General features: G+C 48.3%; 1 protein-coding gene across 1 annotated transcript in view; it reads left to right on the top strand.

Annotated features, from left to right (window-relative positions):
• Positions 1-2,787: 2,787 nt before the first annotated feature.
• The window catches only part of RTBDN (retbindin), a 36,649-nt gene continuing 14,415 nt past the window's right edge, over positions 2,788-25,021 (top strand). The window contains exons 1-3 of the mRNA XM_068274223.1: positions 2,788-2,946; positions 18,239-18,392; positions 23,002-23,083. Of these exons, the coding sequence (XP_068130324.1) occupies positions 2,803-2,946; positions 18,239-18,392; positions 23,002-23,083 (380 nt within the window). The 5' untranslated portion in view covers positions 2,788-2,802. The remainder of the gene's footprint in view (positions 2,947-18,238; positions 18,393-23,001; positions 23,084-25,021) is intronic.

Raw genomic sequence — 25,021 nt, 5'->3', positions numbered from 1 at the left:
GTGAAACTGTTAAAGAAACACCAAGCCTTTTCACTTCTGCTGAGTAGATTTTTAGTCCGGAGGTTCACTTTAAGATGCCCCGTTTGAATACCCCCACCACGGGGGACTTGGAAAGTCTTCAGGAGCCGAGTCATCCTGAACACAGGCGGCTGTATACTGCGCACGTGCAAGTGCGCAATAGAGGACGCTCACACGGGTGCAGTATGGAGCACCCTGGCTCCCGAAGACTTCCTGAAGCCTTTGACCGAATTGGTCAAATGCTGCTATGTGACATCCTGAGCTGAAACGGGCACCGGGAGAGGAGCGGGAAGGCTCTATAGGACCCAGAGCCTTACCTCTCCTTAGGTAAGTAAATGTTTTTTTTTCTATTTTAAATTTATTCAGATTTGCTTTAAGGGTTTAAGGCTCATAACTGACTTTTTTTTAGGCGACGGTTCTCATTTACTTTAAATAGGGACAGGTTTACTTTAGGGGAAGCCAGACAGCAGAGCTACACGGCTGTACAGCACCTCACAACCTTTAAGGCCTGAAACCCACTACAAGACGCTATTGCTCCGTGCAAGTTTTGATGAGCGATTACGCAAGCGATTATATACTTTACATTGAAGTGCAAATGCTAACAAAATGCTGCATGTCCTGCGTTTGCGATTTTGCTAATCGCAATCGCTTCTGTGGAATTTGCACCATCCATTTACATTGGCAGAGCGTTTAGGAAAATCGCTAGCAATTTCTCACGCTCCCTAAACACTCAAAAAAATCGCTCTAGTGGGTTCCAGCCCTGACATCCTGAGCGTTACACCGCTCAGGAGGTTTTGCAGCCGAGAGTCCCCTAGTATAATTTTAACTTATTCCATGGCTGTAATAGCTTCAGCTAGCACTAGGCTAGCTAGTAGTAGTGGTGGCCGGCATCCCCCCGATTACTGTTGATCCCCCAATTGCCTCCTAAATACATTACCCAGCCTGGATCCAGCGATCGGCGCAGCCTCCCCGGAAAGCTCCGCTCTTCTCTATGGGGAGGATCGAACATGACGTCATGACGTTGGCGACATCATGACGTCATGCGCAGACCCGATCCTCCCCATAGAGAGGACCGGAGATGTGCAGGGTGGCTGCGCCGATCGCTGGATGCAGGGGGGGGGGGGTATGTATTTAGCAGGCGATTGGGGGGATCAACAGTAATCGGGAGGATGCCGGCCACCACTGCTAGCTCAAAAGAGCTGTTGAGGGGTGCTTTTTAGCAATAAGTATCAGCAAGGAGCAAGCTAACAAGCCTAACAAGAGCCTAACTAGGCTCTCCCTTCTCTAATTACTGCAGCCACATGAGTGAGTGAAATGGCCGACGCTGCCTGCCTTTTATAAGGGGGGGGGGGGGGGGGCTCCAGGAGAGAGTCTAGCTTGATTGACTACCATGTGTCTGCTGACTGTGATGTAGAGGGTCAAAGTTGAGCCTAATGATGTAGTATGGGGGCGGGTCAAACTCGCATATAGTGAACCACCAAAGTTCACGCGAATCAGTTCGCTGTTGAGCCGCTCGGGCCATCTGTACATATGACCCTGCTGCAGAAAGGGCCACCAGATCCCAAATTACATCTCCCTCCGAGTTGCGACAACTCAAAGGGGGAATAGTATTTAACGGCCACCTCGAAGTTTTGCAGCAGTGGTGAGAGCCATCATTCGCTCTCACCGCGTCTAACTGTGCGCCGCCAAATTAATATGCACCCGAGAATTTATACTTACCTGGGGCTTCTTTCTGCCCCCTGTAGTCCCAGTAGTGCTGGAATATGGAAACCTTGAGATGAACAGGGAGGCTCTATAAGACCCAGAGCCTTCCCTCTCTATAGGTAAGTAAGTGTTTTTTTGTACTTTACATTTATTCAGATTTGCTTTAAAGAGACACTGAAGCAAAAAAATAATTATAATATAATGAATTGGTTGTGCAGTACGGATAATTACTAGAACATTAGTAGCAACAGAAAATATTCTCATATTTGTATCTTCAGTTATATAGTGGGTTCTTTTTTTTATAACATTGCATCATTGTTTAATATTTGCCGTTCACACACTACTCAGCATTCTAAATGTTTTTAAAGAGCAGACCAATGAACTATTGACCTGTCCTCTGGAGAGAAAAAGAAACTACTGTGACTGACAGTTGAGATAATAAGCTTCAGAAGACAGAGCTCTCTTCAACTTTGAAAGTCATGGAGCTCGATGGCTCTTTTGCATAGATAACAACTGGAGTTTCTTAACTCTTCCTGTACTGGAAATAATATTAGACTCATATCTCTGCTTCTGTTTTATTTCTTAGCTGAACTACAAATACAAATCATTATATCATCATTTTTTTTTCACTTCAGTGTCTCTTTAAGGCTTGTAACTGCTCCCAGCCCCAGGAGCGCGAGGGGATTGGACAGACAGACTAAAGAGGGCTGGAAGAAGCCCCAGGTAAGTATAAATCCTCTTATTCCCCCGTCTCAGGTACATTTTAAAGATCGCTGTTCACTTGCTGCCTAATATATCCCACCTCTTGACAGTCACCCCTGTCACAAGATCATCAATACCATTCACTTCACCTGTCAGTGGTTTTATTGTAGTGGCTGCTCTGTATCCAAGTATATAACATCACTGCATAGCTACCCAAATGGTAACCTGCAAAATCTATTGCATTAAGTAACTTTATTTGTATCCTTGAGACTTAGCAGCCAGGGGGACAGTGTAATGTGTGCCCTGCAGACCACAGTGCCTTGGAGTGACCAGTCCAGCGAGGGGGGAGGCTGGGCTAGGAGGAACAGGGAGGAGATAATGAGATGTGATGAACAGGAGGAAAGGGGGGGTTGGAGGAAATCTGTACATCCACTCGGTAACAGCAGCAGCATCACTGCATCCAGGAGACACAGAGTGACAGAGCCAGGTGACAATCTGCGGCCCAGCCATACAGCAGTACAGGTAAGAGACACATGGGGGCACATAGAGCGATGGTAATAGAGAGAGATATATGCAATGTATACTGATGAGGGAGGATGCAGGTAATGGGAGAAGTGGTACAGGGCAGGGAGAGGAGGACAGGATGATCTGCGTACACTGACAGAGGTGCAGAGACTGCAGAGGAGACACCACTAATAAGGGAGCAACAGGTGAGGCAGAGGAACCACTGCATAACTCTTCTTCTGCAGGGTTCACTCCTAGAGGAAATCTTTCGGTTCCGGGGGAACATACAACAGCACTAACTTATAAATACCGCTAGCCATTATTCAGAAGAAAGGATGGCACAGAGCAGGGTCTTTTTCAGGCATAGGCTTACCAGGCAGATGCCCAGGGTGACACCTGTAGGTATCGTCTTAGCACACTGTACTTCATGGAATTCTTATCGCCAACTGCTAGTTTCATCAAGGGATGGATGGGGGCTGCTGTGAGGATTGTTGCAACTCTGATTTGGATTTCCAGGGCAAAGGGCTTCATTTACTAAGGTAAATAGCGCAAGCAATGTCCTGTTGCTTGCACTATTGAATTAGTGCAACTTGATTTTCTTTCCATGCACGCTAGTGGCAGCGTAACATGCGTAACTAAACAACGGGCGCTGCTTACAAAAGCTGCGCGGTAGTGATGTATCACTACCATGACACTTCACTAGCGTGGCCGCTACTATGTTAATTAACATAGTTACTAGATACATCACTACAGCGCGGCATTTGTAAGCAGCGTCCGTTGATTAGCTACGCACACTACGCTGCCGCTTGCGCGTGGCGTGCATGGAAAGAAAACGAAGTTGCGCTGATTTAATAGCGCGAGCAACAGGAGGTTGCTTGCGCTATTTACCTTAGGGCCCTTTCACACCAGAGGGCTTTTTCGGCGTTTTAACGCCACGGCCGAAGTTGGCATTTTCCTAGGTAAAAGAAAGTCCATAGACTTTCATTTTACCATTCACACTAAACGCTGCGTTTTGGAGCGTTGCGTTTCAACGCTCCCAGGCGCTTTTTCTGGGCCTACCGCGGCGTTTCTCATTACAATTGATTGTAATGTATAGGCGTTAAAACGCCTTGAAAACGCCTTGAAAACGCCTGCAGCCAAAACGCAGCGTTTTAGCCTTTCACCGCTGCCTGTAGTGTGAAAGAGCCCTTAGTGAATCAACCCCAATATTTGTGTGTAAAGACCAAGGCTGCACATAGACAGTAAGATGTTTATAGAGTGGCTACACGACCCTCAGAACCATAATTGGAAGAGTTTGCTATATGGGTTTTGTGAGTTTGGGTCAGTGAGATGTAAATGGCCTGCTAATATTTTGTGTATCTTTTAGAAAAAAAATTTCTATGGGAACTATTAATTGCTTATCGGTGCCCACAAAACTAATTGATATAGGCTAGGATGTTCCTGTTTCTGAGATTGGGGTAGAGAGACAAAAGGTTCCAAAGTGGCCAGAAACAGAAGGCTTTATTTTCAATCATAACTTGTTATCCTTCAAATGATCATGGAAAAATTGTCTATAAATGAAGAAATTGACAATCTTATCCTATACCATTCAATTTTCATCAAAATTCATCAGAAAAACAAATCATCCATTCTCAGCTAACTTATATTACAAAATCTTGCTCAGATTTCTCACTCAAATAAAAGAAAAAAAAGCTTTAGATTTTTCTGTACAACAGATGTTGAAATCCAATTGCCGTTAAATCAAATGATTTTATTGCATCATGTGTGGCCATCTTTAGACAATGATCGAGACATATAACTGTGGTAGGGATTCGATTGTTAGTCCCCGAGGGACAGATAGTGACAAGACTGTGTAAAGTGCTGTGGAGCGTGTCAGTAAAATAATAATAGTGGTAGTTATAGTGTCTCTTTGCCTCATTAGGGAGATGCAGTAAACAGAGGAGGCACAGGTCCTCTTTGCCTCACTCAGAATAAGCTGTGCGCAGAGGAGGTACAGGTCCTCTTTGCCTTACTGGGGAGAAGCTGTACACAGAGGAAGAACAAATCCTCTTTGCCTCACTGGAGGGAAGCTGTACACAGAGGAAGAACAGGTCCTCTTTGCCTCACTAGAGGGAAGCTGTAGGGGAAGGAGGAAACTGGAGGGAAGCTGTACACAGAAGAACAGGTGCTCTTTGCTTCACTGTGGGGATAAGCTGTACACAGAGGAAGAACAGGTCCTCTTTGCCTCACTGGGGATAAGCTGTACACAGAGGAGGCACACGTCCTTTTTGCCTCACTGAGGGGATGCTGTACACAGAGGAGACACAGGTCCTCTTTGCCTCACTGGGGAGATGCTGTACACAGAGGTAGCACAGGTCCTCTTTGCCTCACTGGGGGGAAGTTGTACACAGAGGAGGCACAGGTCCTCTTTGCCTCACTGGGGATAAGCTGTACACAGAGGAGGCACGGGTCCTTTTTGCCTCACTGTGGGAATGCTGTACACAGAGGTAGCACAGGTCCTCTTTGCCTCACTGGGGGGAAGTTGTACACAGAGGAGGCACAGGTCCTCTTTGCCTCACTAGGGATAAGCTGTACACAGAGGTAGGACAGGTCCTATTTGCCTTACAGAGTAGGCACAGATCCATCTTTGCCCACTGGGGTTATGCTGTACACAGAGGAGGCACAGGTCCTCTTTGCATCACTGGGGAGATGCTGTAATACAGAAGAAGCACAGGTCCTCTTTGCATCACTGGGGAGATGCTGTAATACAGCGGAGGCACAGGTCCTCTTTGCATCACTGGGGAGATGCTGTAATACAGAGGAAGCACAGGTCCTCTTTGCCTACTGGGGTTATGCTATTCACAGAGGAGGCACAGGTCCTCTTTGCATTACTGGGGAGATGCTGTAATACAGAGGAAGCACAGGTCCTCTTTGCCTCAGCACAGGTCCTCTTTGCTACACTGGGGTTATGCTGTACACAGAGGTAGGACAGGTCCTATTTGCCTCACAGAGGAGGCACAGGTCCTCCTTCCCCACTGGGGTTATGCTGTACACAGAGGAGGCACAGGCCCTCTTTGCATTACTGGGGAGATGCTGTAATACAGAGGAAGCACTGGTCCTCTTTGCCTCAGCACAGGTCCTCTTTGCTACACTGGGGTTATGCTGTACACAGAGGTAGGACAGGTCCTATTTGCCTCACAGAGGAGGCACAGGTCCTCCTTCCCCACTGGGGTTATGCTGTACACAGAGGAGGCACAGGTCCTCTTTGCATCACTGGGGAGATGCTGTAATAAAGAGGAAATTTGAAATTTGATTAGATCGATTAAATCCAACATGTCCGATCGGGATTTGCTCGATCGGGTGATCGATTTTGGCTAATTTTCAATGCAAATGGATCACACGATTGATCGAATGTCGGATGTATTCGATCTAATCGAATTCCATCCAATCAAATTCGATCGATCGCGCCTGGAATTAAATGGTGTAGAGGGGGCTTTAAATAGACATGTGCTCCCTACTTTACCGACGTGTACTGAATATAGCCCAATGGGTGAGAGGAGCCAGAAACTCAGGCATAAGAATATACCAGTTAAGGAAATCTATGTTATTTGGCTATTGCAGTTAGCACATCACTCCATGTACAACTGAGATTTGTATCTGTGAGTAAACAGTAGGATTAGCATCTAATTGTACAGACAGTAGGCCAGCTATAAATACATCTAGGCTAATCTGCTGTAGGATAAAGTGTTTATTGCTGGCTGCGAAGGAGGAGGATGTCAGCAGTGACATAATGAGGTGTGTGTCATGCAGGCAGCGATGGGAGGAAATGGACTAAGCTCAGGAGCTGGGTTACTGTAATAACATAATACTGGGACCATAGGACACTCAAGAGCTGAGTTATGGTAATTACATAATACAGGGGTAATAAGACACTCAGGGGCTGGGTAATGTAATAAGGTGTTACAGGGGTAATAAATAGAGATGGCCCAAACAGTTCGCCAGGGACAGTTCTTTGAGAACTTGGGCTGTTCGCCATTCGCAGTTAATTCGTGTTCGCATTTAACATTCGTCACATCATAACATTAGTTTAACACAAGTCAATGGGCGCCAACTTTAGCGGTTAATAGCAAATAACTAAACTAAATAGAGCTTATAGTTTTGGAGAAAATTGATTTTAAAGATATGATAGGAAAAAAGTATATATTGAAATGCAATAAATGACAGATAATGTATCAACCTGACGGTAGTGTAAATTTACATTTATCAAAAGAAAGAGCAGTGAATTCATTACGGGGGTTTCCAGGGAGTCCGCAGTGCGTACGGACCCCCTGTAAACCCAGTGGAAGTGGCAATGCTTTGGCCAGGGATCGCTATACAGCTGCAATATGGCTGTATAAGGATCCCTTGCAACTTTACCTATTTTTTGAGATTTTTTTCCCAGAGTGTAGGAAATAAAAAAAATTACGAGGGGTCCCTCCTCCCTCCCAAGTTTCTTTAACTCGTTGTCCCCAATGCAAGCTGGAATAGCCAGAATGCAGATCCCCGGCCATGTGGGGCTTCCCACCCTGAGCTATACCAGCCCGCATGGTCCATGGTATGGGGGGGCTCTGGAGGAGAGGGACGACCAAGCCTCCCCCTCACCCCCAGAGCCCTTGTCCAATCCATGGACAAGGGCAGAGCCCGGGACAAGGTCCTCCAGCACCCAAGGCTGAGACACCAAAGTGCGCCCCTCCATCCCTGCCTCCCCAGCTGTCACACACTGATTGCTATTAGACTAAGAGGTGCCACAGGGCCCACAACCTCCCCAACACCTTAATATCTATTTATCTGGCTTGTAGTCACTGCTATGTATCCCCTTTTCTTATTTATTTCTGCTTCAAAGACAATTAGGAATGACAGCTGAATGAATTGTGCGCCCCCTCCTACACTGCGCCCTGAGGCTGGAGCCTCTCCAGCCTATGCCTCTGCCCGGCCCTGGACAAGGGGCTCTTCCCAACTTCTGGTGCCCCAGGAGGAGGGGGCCGACGATGCCCTAGGGGGGTTCATGGTGGCATCTGGAAGTCCCCTTTAAGAAGGGTACCCTCAGATGCCAGCCCCCTCCTCAGATGAAATTACCCATTTCCACAAAGGGTTAAAAGAAATAAAAGCACAACAACAACAAAAAAGTCCTTTACTTTTTTTAATTAACCATGAATATTTACCTTTAAAAAAAAGTTCCCACGCCAGTATCCTCGGAAATTATCCCACGCCAGTATCCTCTAAACTTGAGACTTTGATTGAAGATCTCCGCCGCGCACCCGCTACCACACACCACCGCTTCAAGCGCAGCTCTAGCTATACTAAGTATAAGCACAAAGCATCTTTACATTTCCCTACAATGCTCCTTATTGGTCTATTAAAAGACCAATGGGGAGCCCTGGAGGGAAATTTAAAGGACAACTGTAGTGAGAGGTGTGTGTAGGATGCCATATTTATTTCCTTTTAAGCAATCCTAGTTGCCTGGCCATCCTGTTGATCCTCTGCCTCTAATACATTTAGCCACAGACCCTGAACAAGCATGCAGCAGATCAAGTGTTTCTGACATTATTGTTAGATCTGACTGGATTAGCTGCATACTTGTTCTGGTGTTATTCAAACACTACTGCAGCCAAATAGATCAGCAGGGCTGCAAGGCAATTGGTATTGTTTCAAAGGAAATCAATATGGCAGCCTCCATATTCTTCTCACTACAGTTGTCCTTTAACCATTTCTGCCGCCCAGACGTGAAGCTCACGTCCGGGCGGCTGCTCTGATGCGGTGTCGCGCTTTGGCGCGCTCCCGCCCGCAATCGCGTGTTGTCCCCCGGTAGCCCTGGGATCAGTGAAAGGGAACATGGTTCCCGATCACCGATCCCTTTCCCCTGCAGAAAAACTGAAGCGCTCACCTGTGAGGCTCCGGCTCTTCTGCCCAGAAGAATTTCCGCATCCCCCTTGTGCTTCCGCTTAGCAAGAAGTACAAGGAGGGAAACCAAAAACAAAGGTGGCCATCTTGTGGCCAAATAGTAAAACTACATCTACACATTTTTTAAATCACAATTTACACACATACTACAACAACAACAACAACAACAAATAACATTTGTAAAGCGCTTTTCTCCCGTGGGACTCAAAGCGCATAAGCATGGCTCCGACCATCGTGGTACAGAGTAAGAATTTTATAAATCTGGAAATGCCAGGCTAAACAGGTGGCTTTTCAGTCTGGATTTGAATAGCTCCAGGGATGGTGCTGTCTTTACTGGGTGTGGTAGGGAGTTCCAAAGAGTAGGGGCAGCATGACAGAAGGCTCTGTCTCCAGATTTTTTGAGGTGCACTCTGGGAGTGACCAAGTTTATAGAACTTGCTGATCTGAGGTTGTGAGAGGTGTGGTGCAGCTTCAGCAAGTCCTTCATGTATCCAGGGCCCAGATTGTGCAGGGATTTGAATGTCAGCAGTAGTGTTGGGCGAACAGTGTTCGCCACTGTTCGGGTTCTGCAGAACATCACCCTGTTCGGGTGATGTTCGAGTTCGGCCGAACACCTGACGGTGCTCGGCCAAACCGTTCGGCCACATGGCCGAACTAAGAGCGCATGGCCGAACGTTCCCCGAACGTTCGGCTAGCGCTGTGATTGGCCGAACGGGTCACGTGGTTCGGACCCGAACGCGCTCTGATTGGCCGAACGGTCACGTGGTTCGGGTAAATAAATACCCGAACCACGTCATATCTCCGCCATTTGTCTGTGGGTTTAGCTTTGGGTAGGCAGGCAGGGTAGTTCGCGCTCCAGCCACGCTAGCCAGGGTCCCCCCTGTCATTGTGTCACTGCTGGGAACAGTAGTACACCGCTTGCTCAGCCACACTATATAGCATTCTGTTTACTGCCACTCTGTGTACCTCGCTCAGCCACACTATATAGCATTCTGTTTACTGCCACTCTGTGTCTGCTGGGAATAGTAGTACACCGCTTGCTCAGCCACACTATATAGCATTCTGTTTACTGCCACTCTGTGTACCTCGCTCAGCCACACTATATAGCATTCTGTTTACTGCCACTCTGTGTCTGCTGGGAATAGTGGTACACCGCTCGCTCAGCCACACTATATAGCATTCTGTTCACTGTTCTGTGTCTGTTTGGAATAGTGGTACACCGCTCGCTCAGCCACACTATATAGCATTCTGTTTACTGTTCTGTGTCTGCTGGGAATAGTGGTACACCGCTCGCTCAGCCACACTATATAGCATTCTGTTTACTGTTCTGTGTCTGCTGGGAATAGTGGTACACCGCTCGCTCAGCCACACTATATAGCATTCTGTTTACTGTTCTGTGTCTGCTGGGAACAGTAGTACACCGCTCGCTCAGCCAGAGTATATAGCATTGTGTTTACTGCCACTCTGTGTACACCGCTCAGCCAGACTATATACCATTGTTTACTGACACTCTGTGTACACCGCTCAGCCAGACTATATACCATTGTTTACTGACACTCTGTGTACACCGCTCAGCCAGACTATATACCATTGTTTACTGCCACTCTGATTCTGCTGGGAACAGTAGTACACCGCTCGCTCAGCCAGACTATATAGCATTGTGTTTACTGCCACTCTGTGTACACCGCTCAGCCAGACTATATACCATTGTTTACTGACACTCTGTGTACACCGCTCAGCCAGACTATATACCATTGTTTACTGAAACTCTGTGTACACCGCTCAGCCAGACTATATACCATTGTTTACTGCCACTCTGATTCTGCTGGGAACAGTAGTACACCGCTCGCTCAGCCAGACTATATACCATTGTTTACTGACACTATATAGCAGACTATATAGCATTGTGTGTACACCGCTCAGCCAGACTATATACCATTGTTTACTGACACTCTGTGTACACCGCTCAGCCAGACTATATACCATTGTTTACTGCCACTCTGATTCTGCTGGGAACAGTAGTACACCGCTCGCTCAGCCAGACTATATACCATTGTTTACTGACACTCTGTGTACACCGCTCAGCCAGACTATATACCATTGTTTACTGCCACTCTGATTCTGCTGGGAACAGTAGTACACCGCTCGCTCAGCCAGACTATATACCATTGTTTACTGCCACTCTGATTCTGCTGGGAACAGTAGTACACCGCTCGCTCAGCCAGACTATATACCATTGTTTACTGCCACTCTGATTCTGCTGGGAACAGTAGTACACCGCTCGCTCAGCCAGACTATATACCATTGTTTACTGACACTCTGTGTACACCGCTCAGCCAGACTATATACCATTGTTTACTGCCACTCTGATTCTGCTGGGAACAGTAGTACACCGCTCGCTCAGCCAGACTATATAGCATTGTGTTTACTGCCACTCTGTGTACACCGCTCAGCCACACTATATAGCATTGCGTACTCTGCCAGTCAGTGTGTATATTGCTGGGATCAGTAATACTCCACTCACCGTCAACCACTATATGAGCTCAACATGAGTTCCCCAGAGACCTCCGCTGTGAGCAGCACTCCCAACAACAGCAACAGCCAACGCCCCACGCAAGCTATAACATCCACCCCAGCAGCCAGTGGTCAGCAGCAGCCCTCCCCGGAGGAGAACGTTGTGTCCATCAGTCCGTCGCCAGAGCGATTAATGAGGGCTGCCATTGAGGAGATGATGGGGCCTGATGTGGAGGAGGAGGTCTGGCTCAGGCCAGCATCCCAAGTTAATGTTGAGGACGATGAGGGGTCTGTGTCTGGGGATGTTGGGGTGGCAGAGGTGGTGGGTGGGTCAGACTCAGGAGAAGAGTTGTATGATGAGGATGATGATCGGGACCATCTGTATGTGCCTCAGAGTCCGACCCCGGAAAACATGTTGTATCGTGTGTTTAGGTACTAAAATCTGCGTTCCCTCCCAGTAGTGTTGGGCGAACAGTGTTTGCCACTGTTTGGGTTCTGCAGAACATCACCCTGTTCGGGGTGACTATATAGCAGACTATATAGCATTGTGTTTAATGCCACTCTGTGTACACGGCTCAGCCACACTATATAGCATTGTGTTTACTTCCACTCTGTGTCTGCTGGGAACAGTAGTACACCGCTCACCCGCCACTGTATAGCATTGTGCTCTGTGTCACTGCTGACAATAGTGGTACACCGCTCACCCACCACTGTATAGCATTTCTGTACTGCCACTGTACTGCTGCCAGTCAGCGTGTACTTTAAGGATAAGTGAAATGAGGAAGAAATCCGGTGAAAGAGGGAGGGGCAAGGGAAGAGGTGTTTCCCCTGACGGTTCACGTACAGGCCACAGGGGAGCACCCAAGAAAACCCACTCAATACTGCCCATGTTGTCCAGGACAACAACCCTCACAGATCCAAAAGAACAGGACCAGATAATTACTTGGATGACCTCTCAAGCGTCCAGCAGTGGGTTAAGCAGCACCAGCACATCACGCACGAGGTCCGAGTCCTCAGCCAGTTAAAGTCTGGGCTTTCTTTGAAGACTGCACTGAGGATGTTACCATGGCGATTTGCAAGGTGTGCAAGACCCGCCTGAGCAGGGGGAAAAGTATTAACAACCTCTCCACCACCAGCATGAGCCGCCACATTCTATCCAAACATCCCACTCTGTGGGCAAACGCGGCAGGACAGGGTACCACCAGCAACACTGCCTCCCTTGGGTTCACCAGACTCACCACCAGACCCGCCTCAGCAGCAGCAGTAGCCCAGCCATTGCGTGGTTCACAACATTCACAAACATCAGACGATGCTGACACTGTCACTTTCCGGACTAGTGCTCTTGAGGTCTCCCAGTGTTCATCAAACACAACAACCAACAGCCCTTCGGTGTGCAGCGCTACGGTTGAGTTGTCTGTCTCTGAGATGTTTGAGCACAAGAGGAAATTGCCAGCAAATGACCCCCGGGCCGTGGCAGTAACAGCCAGCCAGCATAGCCAAGCTTCTGGCCTGCGAAATGCTGCCATATCGAGTGGTGGAGACAAACAGCTTCAAGGGCATGATGTCAGTGGCCATCCCACGTTACGTGGTTCCCAGCCGCTACCACTTTGCGCGCTCTGCAGTGCCTGAGTTGCATGAGCACGTGGTCAGCTAAATAACCAGAAGCTTGAAGAATGCCGTTGCCTGCAAGGTTCACCTCACCACTGACACCTGGACGAGTGCGTTCGGCCAGGGTCGATACATCTCCCTTACCGCGCACTGGGTGAACCTTGTGGAGCCTGGCAGCGATTCCTCACCTGCTACGGCGCGGGTGTTGCCCACGCCGCAAACAGCTGGATAACAACAGCAGCACCTACCTCTCTGACTCCTTCTCCTCCAACGCATCTCAAAGCTGTACCTCATCCGGAAATGCTAACCCAGCACCAGCAGCAGTAGGATCGTGGAAGCAGTGCAGCACAGCTGTTGGCATGCGTCAGCAAGCGTTGCTGAAGCTGATCTGCCTTGGGGATAAGCAGCACACAGGGGAGGAAATTTGGAGGGGAATAAAGGAACAGACGGATTTGTGGCTGGCACCGCTGGACCTGAAACCGGGCATGAAGCTAGACACCTGGCACGAACTGGCAATGTACGCAATAGAGGTGCTGGCTTGCCCGGCAGCCAGCGTTATGTCGGAACGCTGTTTCAGTGCTGCCGGAGGCATCATCACAGATCGGCGTATCCGCCTCTCCACAGAAAATGCAGACCGTCTGACTCAAATTAAAATGAATCAATCCTGGATTGGAAACGACTACGCAACACTCCTGGACCCCAACCAAGTAACATGACCGATGAACATCTGGGATGGTTTAGCGTTTCCGGTCCCTGTTTATTGAACCTCTCATCTGTATTACATTTATGACTGCATGGCGGCAAAAAGCATTGCTGCTATATCCGCACGCTTTTTGTCCTCATGCAAGGCCTGGGTTGTTGTGTCTCACAAAGCGTGGCCTTCTCCTCCTGCGCCTCCTCCTGTTCCATCACGTGTGCTGCTGCTGCTGCTGCTGCTGCTGCTGGGTTACCGTTGCCGGTCCCTGTTTATGGAACCTCTTATCTTTATTACATTTATGACTACATGGCGGTACAAAGCATGCTATCCGCACGCTTTTTGTCCTCATGCAAGGCCTGGGTTGTTGTGTCTCACAAAGCGTGGCCTTCTCCTCCTGCGCCTCCTCCTGTTCCATCACGTGTGCTGCTGCTGCTGCTGCTGGGTTACCGTTGCCGGTCCCTGTTTATGGAACCTCTTATCTTTATTACATTTATGACTACATGGCGGTACAAAGCATGCTATCCGCACGCTTTTTGTCCTCATGCAAGGCCTGGGTTGTTGTGTCTCACAAAGCGTGGCCTTCTCCTCCTGCGCCTCCTCCTGTTCCATCACGTGTGCTGCTGCTGCTGCTGCTGCTGCTGGGTTACCGTTGCCGGTCCCTGTTTATGGAACCTCTTATCTTTATTACATTTATGACTACATGGCGGTACAAAGCATGCTATCCGCACGCTTTTTGTCCTCATGCAAGGCCTGGGTTGTTGTGTCTCACAAAGCGTGGCCTTCTCCTCCTGCGCCTCCTCCTGTTCCATCACGTGTGCTGCTGCTGCTGCTGCTGCTGGGTTAGCGTTGCCGCGTGGTCCCTGTTTATTGAACCTCTTATCTTTATTACATTTATGACTACATGGCGGTACAAAGCATGCTATCCGCACGCTTTTTGTCCTCATGCAAGGCCTGGGTTGTTGTGTCTCACAAAGCGTGGCCTTCTCCTCCTGCGCCTCCTCCTGTTCCATCACGTGTGCTGCTGCTGGGTTAGCGTTGCCGCGTGGTCCCTGTTTATTGAACCACTTATCTTTATTACATTTATGACTGCATGGTGGTACAAAGCATGCTATCCGCACGCTTCTTGTCCTCATGCAAGGCCTGGGTTGTTGTGTCTCAAAGCGTGGCCTTCTCCTCCTGCGCCACCCTCCTCCTGTTCCATCACGTGTGCTGCTGCTGGGTTAGCATTACCGGTCCCTTTTCCTGGAACCTCTTATATGTATTACATTTATGACTGCATGCCGACAAAAAGCATGTTACCTGTGCAAAGAAAACAGACATTTCCCGCATTTAAAAGACAGTTTTCCCTTTGAAACTTTAAAATCGATTTTCTCAAAAACTATAAGCTCTTTTTGCTAAATTTTTTTTCCTCTTGTACCCACTCCCAAGGTGCACATACCCTGTAAATTTGGGGTATGTAGCATGTAAGGAGGCTTTACAAACCACAAAAGTTCGGGTCCCCATTGACTTCCATTATGTTCGGAGTTCGGGTCGAACACCCGAACATCGCGGCCATGTTCGGCCTGTTCGGCCCGAACCCGAACATCTAGATGTTCGCCCAACACTAGTCAGCAGTCCAATCTTGAAGAGTATTCTCCATTCTATTGGTAGCCAGTGCAGTGAGCGAAGGATCGGTGTAATGTGACAGTGGCGAGGCTGGTTTGTTAGCAATCTGGCAGCAGCATTCTGCACTAATTGCAGGCGACGCAGGTCCTTTTTGGGGAGGCCAGCATAAAGGGCATTGCAGTAGTCCAGCCGTGACCATACTAACATTAAAAATTAGCTATTTATGTCCCACACCAAAATATTCCCCCAAATAAAATTTTTAATGGAAAAAAAAAAAAAATTACAATTAAAAAAAATAAAATAAAATAAAATAAGTCATAAATGGTTACCTAAGGGTCTAAACTTTTTAAATATGCATTTGAAGGGGGTATACTACAAACATTTTTTAAATTATAAGCTTGAAAATAGTGATGGGCGCAAAACGGAAACAATGCACCTTTATTTCCAAATAAAATATTGGCGCCATACATTGTGATAGGGACAAAAGTTAAATGGTATAATAACCGAGACATACGGGCAAATAAAGAACATAGGTTTTAATTATGGTAGCATGGATTATTTTAAAGTTATAATGGCCGAAAACAAGAGAAATAATGAATTTTTTCCATTTTTTTCTTATTAATCCTGTTAAAATGCATTTAGTGGCGGAAAAAATAAGATATAGATCAATAAATTGTGATAAGTAGTGATAAAGTTATTAGCGACTGAATGGGAGGTGAAAATTGCTCCGATGCATAAGGTGAAAAATCCCCGCGGGCTGAAATGGTTAAAGTGAACCTTAAGTCAGAACAAAAAAATGAGTTTTACTCACCTGGGGCTTCTACCAGCCCCCTGCAGCAGTCCTGTGCCCTCGCAGCCACTCACTCATCCTCTGGTCCCCCGCTGCCAGCTAGTTTCATTTTTGCCGACAGGACTGGCCACGCCTAGCTTTTTCCGCATTTCCGACTGCAATTAGCTCTATTGCAGGCCGCAACACGAACAAAAATATGCATTGCCGCATATCTATGCGTTCGTAATGCGGCAACGCGTATTTACAGTCGGGAATGCGGAAAAAGCTATGCGTGGCCAGTCCTGACGGGCCTGTCGGCAAAAATGAAACTAGCTGGCAGAGAGGGACCAGAGGATTAGTGAGTGGCTGCGAGGGCACAGGACTGCTGCAGGGGGCTGGTAGAAGCGCCAGGTGAGTAAAAAAAAAATTTTCTGGCTTAAGTGTCCCTTTAAAGATGCTTTGTGCTCTAGCAATACATAGCTGCGTCCCTGTGAGGCTCCCACTCTTCTCCCTGCCCACCGCACCATTAGCGCCCAGCCATGCCATCACCCTGGAGCACCCACAGCACCCTCAGGGTGACACCAGCAGAGGGGGTGACACTAAGCTCCAAACTAAAGGTGGGTACACACATCAGACCATAGTCTTTGGAAAATGAAAGATATCTGACCAATTTTATCCCCTTCCATGTAGTATGAGAGCCATACCTACACAGCCTATTCTATGGAGCTGAACTCCCCATCAGACAGAAATCTATGCAAGATGCTGCACACACAGATGCTGTACAGACACAAAAGATCAGTATCTGCAAAAGAGCCGTTCCTGCAAAATGCATTCATAGTCTATGATATCTACAGATCATCATACACACCTTGTTTAAAGGACATTCATCTGCAGATCAGACAATTATCTGCAGATCTGAAGACCCATCCTGGTGGATCTGATCTGAAGACGATTGTCAGTTAAACAAGGTGTGTATGAGATCTTCAGATATAGACTATGAATGCATTTTGCAGGAACGGATCTTTGGCAGGAACAGAGCTTTTGCAGATACTGATCTGTTGCGTGTGTACAGCATCTTTGTGTGCAGCATCTTGCAAAGATTTCTATCTGATAGGGAGTTCAGCTCCATAGAATAGACTGTGTAGAGTATGGCTCTCATACTCCATGGAAGGGGGTAAAATTGGTCTGTGATCTTTCATTTTCCAAAGACTTTTATCTGATGTGTGTACCCACTTTAAGGGAGAATGGAGTAAAGCTATGTAAGTATTGACCAGGCTAGTGCCTAATTTATTCTCACTCCTGCATTTTGCCTTTCTTACTGCTCCGTGCTGATCTGATAACAGAGTTCAGAGGTCACCTGGTGATCACCCTGACATCCCCCTATTCACCCCTTAGCAAAGGTGTGCCATCCACCCACCCTCAATATCAAGTGTGTCCAGCATGGTACCTCTCCTCCTCCACCCCCTATAGCAAAGTGTGACCAGTACAACAACTCCTCTCTCCTCCTATTGCAGGGGTGTCAAACTGAAAAACAGAGAGGGACAACATTGAGCTCTGGGACCAAGTCGCCGGTCAACCTCAATGTCTAGTGGCCACCTCCCTCCCTTATACAGTTCCCTGGTTTGTAATAACCCCCTCCTTCCCTATACGGTTCCCTGGTGTCTAGTGGCCCTCCTCCCTCACCTATACAATTCACTGATGTTTAGTTGTCCTCTCTCCCTCCCCTATACAGTTCCCTGGTGTCTAGTGGCCCCCTCATTTCCCTATACAGATTTGTGGTGTCTAGTGGCCCCTCCCTCTCCAATACAGTTCCCTGGTATCTAGTGCTTTCCCCCTCCCTATATGGCTTCCCTGGTGATCCAGGGCTTAGCCTCCCAAAATCACCTGAGGGCCAAATCTGATGGCTCCGAAGGCCACATTTGGCCCACGGGCCAAAGCTTGACATGTATGTCCTATAATAAATAGGTTCAGTATAACTCCTTCTCAACAAATAGTAACAAGCAATGATACTACAAATAAAGTATTATTGGTTTTGTTTCGCCTGGTAAGGTTAGAAGTTCATGGGGTAAAAGAGTTTCAATGAGTTTCCGCAGTGGGTGGCACCAACCTAGTGACGCCTAGTTGCTATAATACATTGTAGAGAAATATACAGGATATGTAGCAGATAATAATCATGTTTTCTCCCTCTTCTCTGGTAGGACACGATGTCGGCATTGCTGCTCTCCCTTCTCCCCTTCTTCCTCCTCCTCTCCCAATCCTGGGGACATCCGGACAGATGTCTTACAGAGCGGAAACAGAAGCTGATGGCCAGCGCAGAATCTGGACTAACAAAGTGCCAGCAGTATTCCAGCCGTGAGTGTGACTCTGGGCCCCGGGAGACACAGAGGAGGGGGCCAGTAATCTCTTGCACATCACAGCACATATTACATCACACCTGTCTATTTACTATAAAGCTACTTACGTTCGCTGCTCAGATACTTAGAGGACAGGATTCACCCTCTGACTGTAGTACCATCATCAGTTCCGTGGTTTATAGAGCAATAGAGATTAAAGGAGACCTGACCTGAGGCAAAGCCACCCAAGGAAAGCACAGAGGCATACATTAAATAAGGGCGCCAGGAAAAAGAGGAGCATGGTGAAGCTGAAATTGCAAAATATCGTCTATAACAATGAAAACAAAGAAATATTTACAGTCGTATTGAGGATAGCAAAACATTGATAAATATTACTAATCATTTTCTACAACTAAACTTAAACCTACTCCCACACAGAACCCTCCCTCTACCGATGCCTAACCCTAACCCCTCCCTTCCCCCCTATGCCAGTGGTGCCTAACCCCAAGACCGCCCCTTGTGGTGCCTAACCCAAAGACCCCACCCGGTGGTGCCTAACCCTTAGATCCCCTCCCCAGTGATGTCTAACCCTAAGACCGACCCTGGTGGTGCTTACCCTTAGACCCCCTCCCCAGTGGTGCCTAACCCTAAGACCCCACCTAGTGGTGCCTAAACCTTAGACCCCCTCCCCAGTGGTGCCTAACCCAAAGACCCCACCTGGTGGTGCCTAACCCTTAGATCCCCTCCCCAGTGATGCCTAACCCTAAGACCGACCCTGGTGGTGCTTACCCTTAGACCACCTCCCCAGTGGTGCCTAATCCTAAGACCGACCCTGGTGGTGCTTACCCTTAGACCCCCTCCCCAGTGGTGCCTAACCCTAAGACCCCACCTGGTGGTGCCTAACCCTTAGCCCCCTCCCTAGTGGTGCCTAACCCTAAGACCCTACCTGGTGGTGCCTAACCCAAAAACACCCCTTCCTGATGTCTAACCCTAAAACCCCCTTCCTGACACCCAATCTTAAAACCCCCTACCTCTGCCGCAAATAACGTAAAAAAAAAACCCATACATTTCTAAGACAATAAATTTCAAAATGAAAATTTAGAAACATATTCTCATAATGATTTTCAAAGTGATTAAAAAAAATCAAAATGATAATTTACAAAACTATTATTCTCTAAACAAATTTCGAAAACAATTTTCGAATCACAGGCACCATGATCGGGTTTGGGAACAAGTTGTTCCCATTCACCAATCACGGAACCGGGGGATTGTGACGGAAATGAACGTCGATCAGGAACAGCAAAGTAAATGAACAGCGAGGTAAATATACAAGTACGCATATTAACGCCCCTAGTGCAGAATTGAAGTTTCCAGGGGTGTAAATATGCGTACCAGCAGTCGGGAACAGGTTAAGCAATACCAGATGTCTGGCTGTCCTGCTGATCCTCTGCCTCAAAATACTTTTAGCCATAGACCCTGAACAAGCATGTAGCAGGTGTGTCTGACATTATAGTCAGAGCTGACAAGATTAGCTGCATGCTTGTTCCTGGTGTGATTCACACCACTACTGTAGCCAAATAGATCAGCAGGGCTGCCAGGCAACTGGTATTGTTTAGAAGGAAATAAATATGGCAAGCTCCATATTCTTTTCACTTCAGTTGTCCTTCAGGTTAGGTGCACACTTAGCAGAAACGCTAGCGTTGCGGAAAACGCTGCGTTTTTGCCACTAATGGAAGTCTATGGGCCGCATGACAAAACTCATATAAAGAACGCATATGCATTTTGTATGCGTGCATTTTTAAAAACGCTGGTTTTGTTGCATAATATTCAAAAACGCACATAATGAAAGTCAATGGGAACGCAATGTATTGTGTTTTGTATGCGTTTCTCATGCATTTTTATAGGCGTTTTTTTTTTAAAAAATTGTTTTGTGATGTATTTCCGCTTCCTGTTGTCTTCCTAGTGATCTGCATAAAACGCAATGTAAAAACGCATTGAAAACGCATACAAATATATGCCAACCCCAAACGCGTAAAAACACACAAAACGCTAGAAAAACACATGCGGGCGGCAAAATGCAAACGCACACTTAAAACGCACACAACCCCCCCCCCCCCCCGCACATGAGAGAAAACGCGACCTTTCATGCTCTGCTATGTGTGTACCCAGCCTTAAAGAGTACTCACCTCAGGAGGGGGAAGCCTCAGGATCCCAATGAGGCTTCCCCCTCCCCTGCAGCTGCAGGCAATCCAGTGCTGGCTCCCCCGAAGTGTCCCGGAATCCTCCCTCGACGAGCCTGACAAGCGCTGTTATATATTTACCTTCCCTGGCTCCAGCGGGGGAGCTGCTGCGGCTCTCAGCACCAGGGCAGTTTCTAGGCTAAATTTCACCCATTTCGAGAGTCAAAAAATACGCCCCCCCCCTTCCCCAAAATCAAAGCTGCTAAGTGAAATCATGTCAAAAGGCTCCTTGAATCCTTGAAACCAACTCACCATTTTTATTATATATGTATAAGGTATATGTGCCCAGTATATGGCGCCAGGGGGTATATGTGCCCAGTATATGGCGCCAGGGGGTATATGTGCCCAGTATATGGAGCCAGGGGGTATATGTGCCCAGTATATGGAGCCAGGGGGTATATGTGCCCAGTATATGGAGCCAGAGATATATGTGCCCAGTATATGGCGCCAGGGGGGTATATGTGCCCAGTATATGGAGCCAGGGGGTATATGTGCCCAGTATATGGAGCCAGGGGGTATATGTGCCCAGTATATGGAGCCAGGGGTATATGTGCCCAGTATATGGAGCCAGGGGTATATGTGCCCAGTATATGGAGCCAGGGGGTATATGTGCCCAGTATATGGAGCCAGGGGGTATATGTGCCCAGTATATGGAGCCAGGGGGTATATGTGCCCAGTATATGGAGCCAGAGGTATATGTGCCCAGTATATGGAGCCAGGGGGTATATGTGTCCAGTATATGGAGCCAGGGGGTATATGTGCCCAGTATATGGAGCCAGGGGGTATATGTGCCCAGTATATGGAGCCAGGGGGTATATGTGCCCAGTATATGGAGCCAGGGGGTATATGTGCCCAGTATATGGAGCCAGGGGGTATATGTACACAGTATATGGAGCCAGGGGGTATATGTGCCCAGTATATAGAGCCAGGGGGTATATGTGCCCAGTATATGGCGCCAGGGGGTATATGTGCCCAGTATATGGCGCCAGGGGGTATATGTGCCCAGTATATGGAGCCAGGGGGTATATGTGCCCAGTATATGGAGCCAGGGGGTATATGTGCCCAGTATATGGAGCCAGAGATATATGTGCCCAGTATATGGCGCCAGGGGGTATATGTGCCCAGTATATGGAGCCAGGGGGTATATGTGCCCAGTATATGGAGCCAGGGGGTATATGTGCCCAGTATATGGAGCCAGGGGTATATGTGCCCAGTATATGGAGCCAGGGGTATATGTGCCCAGTATATGGAGCCAGGGGTATATGTGCCCAGTATATGGAGCCAGGGGGTATATGTGCCCAGTATATGGAGCCAGAGTTATATGTGCCCAGTATATGGCGCCAGGGAGTATATGTGCCCAGTATAAGGAGCCAGGGGGTATATGTGCCCAGTATATGGAGCCAGAGATATATGTGCCCAGTATATGGCGCCAGGGGGTATATGTGCCCAGTATATGGAGCCAGGGGGTATATGTGCCCAGTATATAGAGCCAGGGGGTATATGTGCCCAGTATATGGAGCCAGGGGTATAGGGTCCCGAGTGAGTGAAAGGGGACCCCCCTCTAGCCGCCGCTACCCCCTCACCTTGCAGCAGCGTCAGACCTCGATCAGCGGGCGACCCGACCAGTAAGAGGGCACCGGACGCACACGCTCTATATGCGGAAGTGATGTCACTTCCGCATATCAGTGCGGCGTGCTAGGTCCTAGCGCCCGCACTACTGGTCGCCACCTGATCGAGGTCTGACACGGCGGCGCCGGCGGCTAGAGGGAGGGAGAGAGCGGCGGCCACAGGGGGAGAGCGCCCGCCCAGGCTCAGCCCTGCACAGGAGCGCCCAGAAGGATCTAGGAAGCCGGTGATCGCGCTGGTGCACAGCTCCTCCTGCCTCTCGCTGCACTGTGTCCGCACGTCACCGGCTCCTAGCAGTGACGTGACATCACATCCTTCTGCCTGGCGCCCCCCAATCAATCACTCTCATCGGCGCCCCGTTCAGCAGGACCGGCTGAACAGGGCAAGAAACGGCCCTGCTCAGCACAGAGATAGGCGAAAATAGCCGATCTCTGTCGGGTCCGCTCTACTGCGCAGGAGCAGGAGACTTGCACCAGCGCAGTAAAGCAGCCCGGCAGCGATCGACTATTTCCGCCTATCTCCGCGTGGAGAGCCGATACTGGGCCTGCGCTGGAGTCGGAAAGGTAAATATTTACATCCCCGCTGTTCAGGGAGCTTTATCTGGGACCGAGGAGGACGGGAGAAGCCTCAATAGGATCCGGAGGCTTCCCCCACTCGAGGTCAGTACCCCCCGGGAGGGGGGGGGGGGGGTTCGTTGCAGGTTTTTTCTTAAGGTTCCTTTGCAAATGACAGTGATGTTCAAATTTTCCTTCTCCTTTCCAGATTCTTGCTGTTCTCAGGAACACATAGATGCCCTCCCATCTGTCGCCTTCCCCTGGGAGGGCTGTGGACCCCTCAGCCCCAGGTAATTGCACTGTTGTAATGTTGTGTAGAATAGTTCTCAGCTGTGGCAAGAGACTGTCCCCATCTCTAAAAATGTTCATTCCTAGAACGGAAGTGGAAAAATTACTTTAAAAGTTGCCTATACAACATTGTTTTTCCCTTTTTGGTGGTGCGGGGAGGCCGTTAGCGACCAGAGAAATCTGATTAATTTTTCCACAATAATTAGAAGAAAAAAAGATCTTTGAGAGATTTACAAAACAAAAATAAAAAAAATGAATAAAGCATTCATCTTTTTTTTTATATGTTTCTGATTACACACGCGATCAAGTTTGTTGTGAAAGAAACTGAAAAATAGATATTTTTTTCTTATTAGAAAAATAAAATTCAAATTAGAAAATTGATCAATTTGACTGCATTACCTCTGTGGTGCCCATACATGGTTCAATTTTTTTTTTGAACCAGAGAAATCTGGTACATTTTTATACTTGTTCATATACTTTGAAAAGTGTAGCCAGTGTACCATAAACTCTGTGGTAGGGCCAGTGCACACCAAAAACCGGTAGCGGATATGCAAACGCTAGTGGTTTTTGAAGCGTTTTTTCAGAGCGATTCTAGGCATATAGGCCACATTCTCACCTAAAACCACAAAACGCTTTGCGGGAGTGATTTTCGCAATTAACGCAGAAAAATTACTGGTCACTGCAGCGTTTTGGGAGCGATCGCGATTAGCGGTGCTATGCATGCTAATCGCGATCGCTAATCACTAATCGCAAATCGCCGGCAACACGCTGCATGTCACGCGTTTGCGGTTAACGCTAACCGCAAATACTTACATGGGCTAGCGGTTTTTAAAGTCCACTTAAAGAGGCACTTAAGTCTCAAAAAAAAAATGAGTTTTACTCACCTGGGGCTTCCCCCCGCCCCCTGCAGCTGATCGGTGCCCTCGCCATGTCTCTGCGATCCCCCCGTCCCTGCCGGCGACCACTTCCGGTTTCGCCATCAGGACCCGACAGGCTGGGAACGCGAGTGATTCTTCATGTTCCCAGCCACAATATCTCCCCCTATGCTCGTATTGCGGCCTTCCTTGCTTCCTCAGGGGCGGGGGAGAGGCGACGATACGCGCTGACAGACGCGTGTGAGGCAGGGCTGTGGCCAATTAGCCCTGCCTCACACGGAAGCGCTCCCTGGGCACCATGGAGGGGATTTGGGGGTAAAGACCCCTCGTTATGCCACGGGATAGCGGCGTTTTAGCAGGGGCAAACATGCCTCACATGGATATAAGGTAAAAAGCCATTTTAATCTGGCTTCAGATTCTCTTTAAAGGACAACTGAAGTGAAAAATATATGGAGGCTGCCATATTTATTTCCTTTTATACAATACCAGTTGCCTGGCAGTCCTGCTGGTCTATTAGGATTCAGTAGTATCTGAATGTCAGAAACAAGCATGAAGCTAATCTTTCAGATCTGACAATAATGTCAGAAACACCTGATCTTCTGCATGCTTGTTCAGGGTTTATGGCTTAAAGTATTAGAGGCAGAGGAGTAGCAGGATAGCCAATCAACTGGTATTGCTTAAGAGGAAATAAATATGGCAGCCTCCATATCTCTCTAGCTTCAGTTGCCCTTTAACCTCCTTGCCGGTTATCCCGAGCTCAGCTCGGGGTAACCTGCGCAGGAGGATTTCTCAGGTCCCGCTGGGCCGATTTGCATAATTCTTTTTTTCCTACACGCAGCTAGCACTTTGCTAGCTGCGTGTGGTACGCGATCGCCGCCGCTACCCGCTACGCCGAGCCGCCCCCCCCGACCCCTGCGCAGCCTGGCCAATCAGTGCCAGGCAGCGCTGAGGGGTGGATCGGGATTCCCTCTGACGTCCCGTCATCCGCCCCGTCGCCATGGCGACCGGGGAAGCCCAGCAGGAAATCCCGTTCTGAATGGGATTTCCTGCTTACTCTGATCGCCA

This window comes from Hyperolius riggenbachi, chromosome 3 (genome assembly GCF_040937935.1).
Source record: "Hyperolius riggenbachi isolate aHypRig1 chromosome 3, aHypRig1.pri, whole genome shotgun sequence".
Taxonomy (NCBI): Eukaryota; Metazoa; Chordata; class Amphibia; order Anura; family Hyperoliidae; genus Hyperolius; species Hyperolius riggenbachi.
The sequence above is the reverse complement of the archived record's forward strand: the minus strand, read 5'-3'. Positions and strand labels throughout refer to the sequence as shown.